Source organism: Trichinella spiralis (genome assembly GCF_000181795.1).
Source record: "Trichinella spiralis strain ISS 195 chromosome Unknown Scfld4, whole genome shotgun sequence".
Taxonomy (NCBI): domain Eukaryota; kingdom Metazoa; phylum Nematoda; class Enoplea; order Trichinellida; family Trichinellidae; genus Trichinella; species Trichinella spiralis.
Window position 1 is genome coordinate 7,379,688 of NW_003526943.1, and position 6,844 is coordinate 7,386,531.

Genomic DNA, 6,844 nt, shown 5'->3' on the forward strand with positions numbered 1-6,844 from the left:
ATGCTTTACGTTGAAGCGTGCAAAGTGAAACGATAAAAACTGCATGTGTGCCAACGTAAAAGAGAAATACCTCGCACCTTCTTATTGTTATATTACAAGCTAGCATTTTCGGTTTCAGTTTAGAAATCCATCGGCTGCTATACAACAATCTCCACCAATTGGGAAGTGATACAAGTCATCCGTAGCGGTGAACATGTGGAGAGCTGCACAGAAAATAAACACGCTTCATACAAATTATAGAAGCCGGACAAACTCAAACAGTGGGCCTTCGTTAGATCCAAGGTTAGTGCAGCAAATATATAATGAGCTAGAAAACAGTGTCTCCACCAGCTTGAAAACAGCCGGACAGTTTCCAGCGTGGGGCCAGGTCCAGGATACGATATACATTAGCCCAGCGAGAGTTCATTGCTGAACAAACGATGACCAAATCCAGTCAGCAACTTTTAATATATTATCCGCCAACCAATTATATATTAAACTTTGCGAACAAGACTTTGGCAAATCGCCTGGCTTGGAACGTTAAAAAACGAATTACATTCACAATCAGAAAAATTAATGAAAAGGTTGAAATGCTAATGATATTAGCATTTCTGTTAGTGCACCTTGTATCGGCGGGTTTCGAAATTTTAAATGTTGGGGCGTCGGGTCAAATTGAAACCTTGTTCGAGTACCTTCAGCAGGAATGGGCTATGAATGTTAAAACATCATAAATTGTGATAAAAATGAACAAAAATTTGAAAATATTAAAAATTCCACTATCAAAGTTAGAAAAATTGTAAAAAGAAATATTTCAACCAATAAAACGCAAAATATTGAAGCTAATCAAAATGGAAATGATTAAATCAATGAGCAATTAGACAAAAAAATCAACAAGACAACGCCACAAGCGTCGAATAACAATGCTTTCAATGATCAGTAAGAAAATGCGATAAAAATTTGTTCCTCAGCTAGATTATGCATGAAAATTTTTATAAAATTGCTTTGTAAGAAATGAATGCAAAATTCACATCCATGCAGCTATTACTTTACATGTATTAACTGTAGAAAACAAACAACCAACATAAAAGTAGCTCTGATGATAATATTGTTTTCTGTTACATTACCGATACACATACAAAAAGCTCAGATTATAATATAAACTTTATTTATACAGTACAATACAATACAAAAAACAGCAGCCAAAATTTTCAGAAAATCACAACTTTTTCTCTAGCAACAATTTTTTTTATCATTTGTTAAGATATCATTTTTGGACTTTTCATTAGTAGTACTGCTTCCTTTTATGCATACACAATTCTTTTTGTTTTTATTCTTCAGTAACAATTTCAGGAAATTAAATACACTTAAATTTCATCGAAGGAAAAAATTTATTTATGTTCAAGATGTGTTTCTAAGACAACTACTATGTTTACTTTGTGACTTTGCCCAACGCCCTTCGTAATTAAAAATATTAAAAATTATTCAAGTATTTTTCCCATTAAAACCATGTAAAATGTTTTGATTGAAAACAAAAAAGAATTTTTACTATGTAATGTAGCACTTGTTAAAATAAGGAAAGTATTTAGCTTTCTTTAATACTAATCATTCCTAGTGTCAGTTCAACAACTGCTGTTTTGGAGAAATTGGCAGTTGTGATCTTTATCTTTCTATTAAAATCATCATTTGCTTAGCAACAGCACATGATAAATATTGCAACCGTTAAATTGTTACTTTTGAAGTGTTATCCAATGACAGAGAAGTTGAAAACTTTTTATTTCAAAAGCAACGATTGCAACGATGCAAAGCAAAATGAAATTTCTCATGCTTGACCAGCAGATGCAACAATATTATAAATTATACGCAAAATTGTAACAATAAGAAAATTTTGCTATTAAGCTTGAAATTTAAAAATGCCAGTTGCTTTCACTTTGCAATTCTGTTGACTGAAACGGTTATTTGGAAACAGTCATCAATCAAACTTCAATAGAACAGTTGCGTTCTAACATCCGGTAAAGCTGTTTGTTTTCTGAATTTGAAAGTGAAGCTTTCTTCATTTTACCACATTTTCATTTTCTGTGCTTGACTTCTTGCTTTGATTCTTCTCATCTACTATCTTATGGTAGACGATTAGCTGCTGTTTGATTTTAAATGCTCGAAACAACTATACTTTAATATATGAAGGAAGAGTTTACCAGCTGAAGCACACAAATTTTGAAGATAAACAATGGGTTTGCCAAGGCGTAAATAATGTTTTATTAAATTATAAATATGCATGATTATGAATAATCATTGACGTTCTTTTTATAGGTAAAAAGAAGATTCAGGAGTGCAATGCACACGAACTCAAATGTGAATGGTGTGTTGAAATTCGCTCCTCATACTCATAATTGTACCCCATACAACAATACCTTACATAATATTGAGAAATATAATCTTAAACGCGGAGCAGCTGAATAAGAGAAGCTCGTTTTACAGATTTATACCAGCAGCATATCTGCGAATTTGGAACCAGTCGGTTTTCAATATACAGAAAAGTGAATGCTCTAACGAACATAAGTCAGTCAAAAAGATTTCCCCTGCTGTCAGCAACTGAAAATTCCTGCAGTCAGCCAAAAGGCAACGTCTAAGTGACTGCTTTCGTGGTGTAATGTATATGATCATATTTTAATATTCTGTGTTGAAGAAAATTTGAGTTCTATTTGAACATTCTGTCTGGAGGAGTATTGATACCAGGTTTAAAATTACTCCTGAATGGTACCAGCAGATGTTCACCATTCATGTTTTTCTAGAGTGTAAATTAATTTCGCTTGTATAATGTTATACTGTTGGAAAAGATGTTGGAATACTATATTGTAAAATTTTGAATAAATGAATGTTAAAGGCGGCATAGTTACATGTTAAACTTCAACCACTTAAACGATAATTTGTGACTTCTCAAACCAGCGACAGAAAATAATTGCGCAAGCTAGTTAAGTTGTTAAACGCCGAAAATAGAAATAAGAAAAAATTGAATTTTTTTACAAATTGAATTTCTTATCTCACTGCAATACTGAACAAAAAATATCAAACGCACACAAAAAATAGTTAATCTGTGCAAAAGCATCTTCAATTTGTGCCTTTGTCGAGTCAATACAAAGAGCATGGCTTCTAAAGCGGAATAATTTTTACATCCCGCAAAGACAGCCCGAAGATTTGACTGATATCTTCACACACCAGGATACCGGCCAATTTTATATTGCAGGTATGTTATTCAGATTTATCATTACCCCTTTATAGGCACCATTTGTCTGAGATACTTCACACTACCCCGCCAAAGTTGGCGTTTCAGTCCTTACGACCATTACAATGTCAAGCAGAAGTTGAATATGCAAATGCCTGAAATTTCTGCAACGCTGTCTCAAAGTATGTCACCGTTTTTGTCAGGCAGTGAACCCCAGCTAGTGCTCAATTATTGAGCATGCAGAATAATGAGAATGAAAGCCAGAGCGACAGATAATTTATGCTTGAAGGCTATCAACGAGGATAATTAGCAATGACCATATTTTGGGAGAACACATGCGGTGAGTATTGGGGCACAACTTTATGGAGGAAACTTCAACAGTAAACCAACTTTTGTTGGCTTTCTGTTGTTAAGTAAGATAATTTTAAAATACAGTAGATCAGTAAATTTATAAGCGCTGATTTTTAATCTAAATGTTCCACATTTCCTTATCATTGAAATACAAATATTGCAACTGCAGTGCTCCGTCAACCCAGTGTCCGTTTACTTTGGAAATTGAGAAAAAGTTTTGCGCAATTCGTAAAACTAGATAAACAAATGTTTCTTTATTTATAAATAAAATTGCACATATTTAAATAAAGCCAAGAATAGAACGCAAAAAACGCTGGTCAAAAAACTTAGTAAAGATGAAAAAAAAATTCGATTTCAAACAGAATGATTGGAATTTAACGGTCACGCACGCTAAAATTAGAAAAGTTTTTCGATGCTAACATTTATTAGTTGTCACATCTGCTTTAGCTCACAACTGCAGCTGCGGATAATTTGTCAATTGTCTGTTTTCCGTTTATACTAAAATCGCCTTAATCCACTGATCCGTTACGACAAACGTGAACAATTTCCTACAAACGGAAACGCACCATATGCACATAACATTTGAAATTGTAAGTAACCAAGTAATTTATTTGATGAGAGAAACAACTGTTTAGTTGACATCGTTTTGAATAGTACTTATGCGGTCGGGTAGAAAAATGTAAATTTCTTTGAAGATGCCAACGGAAAAGGCGCTATGCTTGCACCAAACAGAAAAACTGTTAAAGCTTCTTCATTTCACAAGGCAGTCGAAATGACATCCTTGGAAATCCACAGCAGTGGTGCGCCAATTGTGTACAATCCACTTCCGTCTGTCCACATGTGTACAATGTTCCGCATGAAGAAAGGATAATTGGCGCAACAACCAATATTGCATATCAACGAAACGATCCGTTTGCTCTAATTTCCTGATGTTATTAGTAAATGGTTAGCTGCTAAAGAAGCAAATAAAAATAAATAGTAGCTCACGTGTTAACATTCGCAGGCTGCTGCTACCCTTATACATCTTAAAATTACATTAACTGTTGGTGGAGATACAGCCTAAGACGCGTGATCTGTTACCTCTCCAATTAGCCTAAAATTCACCGATACGAGGTGTTGGAATCGTACTGTAGTTGCAGTAATCCCATGACGGTAGAACTAAATTCACTGTATCCACAGGGTATAAGTGCAATGAATTGGTGTGGGAGATGGATTTCTAAGCCTTGCAGCAGAGTCACTGTCCATCTTTTAGATATCTGGCAGTGTGGTGCATATTTGTAATTTGGCGCTTTAATGATAATAAAATAATTCTGAAATTCATAAAACAAGAGTATATTAAAACCTGAATAAAATGCTCAATCATTGCATCAAGCAAACCATGCAACGAATTGGGCATGTTGCGCAGTTACCGCATTTGTTTCATATTTTTCATCTTTAACGGATGTTATTCATATAAATAAATAACAATTTTTTACTCATGACAGCAAAAAATAACAATTAACGTTTTGTTCAAAACATGATTTTTGTGCTTCGATAACCAATGCAAACAATGAGTTTGCAGTTATTTCCGGATGTTATTACTAAACGTTAACTGCTGAAGAAGCAATTTAAAATAATCATTCGCTTGTCAACATTGGAACATTTCTCTTATATATTTGTAAAAAAACATTAGCCATGGGTACAGATACGGCCGAATGCACGTCATCTGATACCGGTTGAATTAGTAATATGAGCACCGACGTGAAGTGTTCGTTCCAGAGTTTCTATTGTGCCCAAAGAGTATGGATGCAATAACATCCCTACATCGGGATGTAAAACCGGAAACATCATCTTTTTGATTTCACAAAGCTCTCAACGTGTTTTATGCTTGTAAATTGGCTCTTTGAAGAACATAAAATAATTTTGAAATCCACGAAACAAGTTGCAATTTTAAAGCTGAATAAAATGCATAAGCAATAATGCACCAAGCATACAATGCAACAAATTGAGCAAGTTGCGCAGGTAACGCGGACTGTTTTTATATTTTTTATCTTTAACAGATATGATTAATAAATAATTAATAATATAGAACTAACAGAAAATAATTATCCATTTGTCAACATTGGAGCATTTCATTTATATATGTTTAAAGAACATTTGCCATGGGTACAGATACGGCCGAATGCACGTCATCTGATACCGGTTGAATTAGTAGTATGAGCACCGACGTGAAGTGTCCGAACCACAGTTTGTATGCCATACACTGTGCGTATAATGACACTTTTTTAGTGAAATTCCAAATTCTTCAGCTTTTACGATGCTCGTTATGTGTTTTATGCTTATAAACTGGCTCTTTGAAGAGCATAAAAGAATTTTGAAGTACACGGAACAAGTTGTAATTTTAAACCTGAATGAAATGCATAAGCAGTAATGCACCAAGCATACAATGCAACAAATTGAACAAGTTGCGCAGGTAACGCAGATTGCTTTTACATTTTTTATCTTTAACAGATATGATTAATATAAATAAATTACTGTTTTTTACTCGTGATGGAAAACTAAAAGAAAATTTGGTTTATTGTTGCAAACATGATTTTTTCTTTCGATAATCAAAGCAATGGTATCAGCTTGCAGTAATTTCTCGATGTTATTAGTAAATCATTTTCTTTTATAAAAGTAATGAAAAATAATCATCCACTTGTCAACATTGGAACATTTCTCTTATATATTTTTATAACAACATAAGCCCTGGGTACAGATACGGCCGAATGCACGTCATCTGATACCGGTTGAATTAGTAATATGAGTACCGGCACGAAGTGTTCGAACAGTCTGGGTGCAATCACTATTCACACAGAGACATAAAGCCCGAAGCAAATTTTTCCGCTTTCACGACGCTTGCAATGTGCTTTATGCTTATAAATTGGCTCTTTGAAGAGCATAAAATAATTTTGAAGTTCACGAAACAAATTGTAATTTTAAACTTGAATATTAATAAGCAATAATGCACTTTTTTGTTTGCAAACCAAGGATTTTACTTTAGTATTTACAAAGTTTCTTTCGTTACGAAACATCCATATATGTATTTTTCTACATGTCGATGAGGTTTGCTGTTTGTATGAAAAATCCTGTTTGACGTTCATACATTTCATAAAATACAGTCGAGCTTGGTTAAGTGCATAAGATTTTGGTCGAAAAAAAGTCCCTGTACATATATGATATTCACAATAATGGAGCCGTGCTTGGAGATACTGACTAATTCCATGCTCACTAAATCAAGATAAATGTATTTTGATATACGACATCGCACACATC

General features: G+C 33.8%; 2 protein-coding genes across 2 annotated transcripts; one reads left to right on the forward strand and one right to left on the reverse strand.

The window, feature by feature from the left end:
• Positions 1-2,847: 2,847 nt before the first annotated feature.
• Tsp_01798 (hypothetical protein) lies at positions 2,848-3,434 on the forward strand. Its single transcript, XM_003377572.1, has 3 exons — positions 2,848-2,853; positions 3,064-3,220; positions 3,256-3,434. The coding sequence occupies exons 1-3, from the start codon at positions 2,848-2,850 to the stop codon at positions 3,432-3,434; spliced, it is 342 nt and encodes a 113-aa protein (XP_003377620.1).
• A 1,216-nt stretch (positions 3,435-4,650) lies between these two features.
• Tsp_01797 (hypothetical protein) lies at positions 4,651-5,380 on the reverse strand. The gene is made up of 3 exons (XM_003377573.1): positions 5,287-5,380; positions 5,218-5,255; positions 4,651-4,860 (listed from the first exon to the last, which is right to left on the reverse strand). Exons 1-3 carry the CDS (start codon positions 5,378-5,380, stop codon positions 4,651-4,653), a joined length of 342 nt encoding a protein of 113 aa, XP_003377621.1.
• Between the last annotated feature and the right edge of the window lie 1,464 nt (positions 5,381-6,844).

What these genes read in the sequence shown, in the direction of transcription:
- Tsp_01798 (XM_003377572.1), top strand. An exon ending in CGGCCAATTTTATATTGCAG is followed by an intron (nt 3,221 to 3,255) that starts GTATGTTATTCA and finishes ACCCCTTTATAG; the next exon opens with GCACCATTTGTCTGAGATAC.
- Tsp_01797 (XM_003377573.1), bottom strand. Translation starts at nt 5,380, where the DNA reads ATGATGTTTCCGGTTTTACATCCCGATGTAGGGATGTTATTGCATCCA. An exon ending in GGAACGAACACTTCACGTCG is followed by an intron (nt 5,256 to 5,286) that starts GTGCTCATATTA and finishes AACCGGTATCAG; the next exon opens with ATGACGTGCATTCGGCCGTA. An exon ending in TATCTGTACCCATGGCTAAT is followed by an intron (nt 4,861 to 5,217) that starts GTTTTTTTACAA and finishes TATGAATTTCAG; the next exon opens with AATTATTTTATTATCATTAA.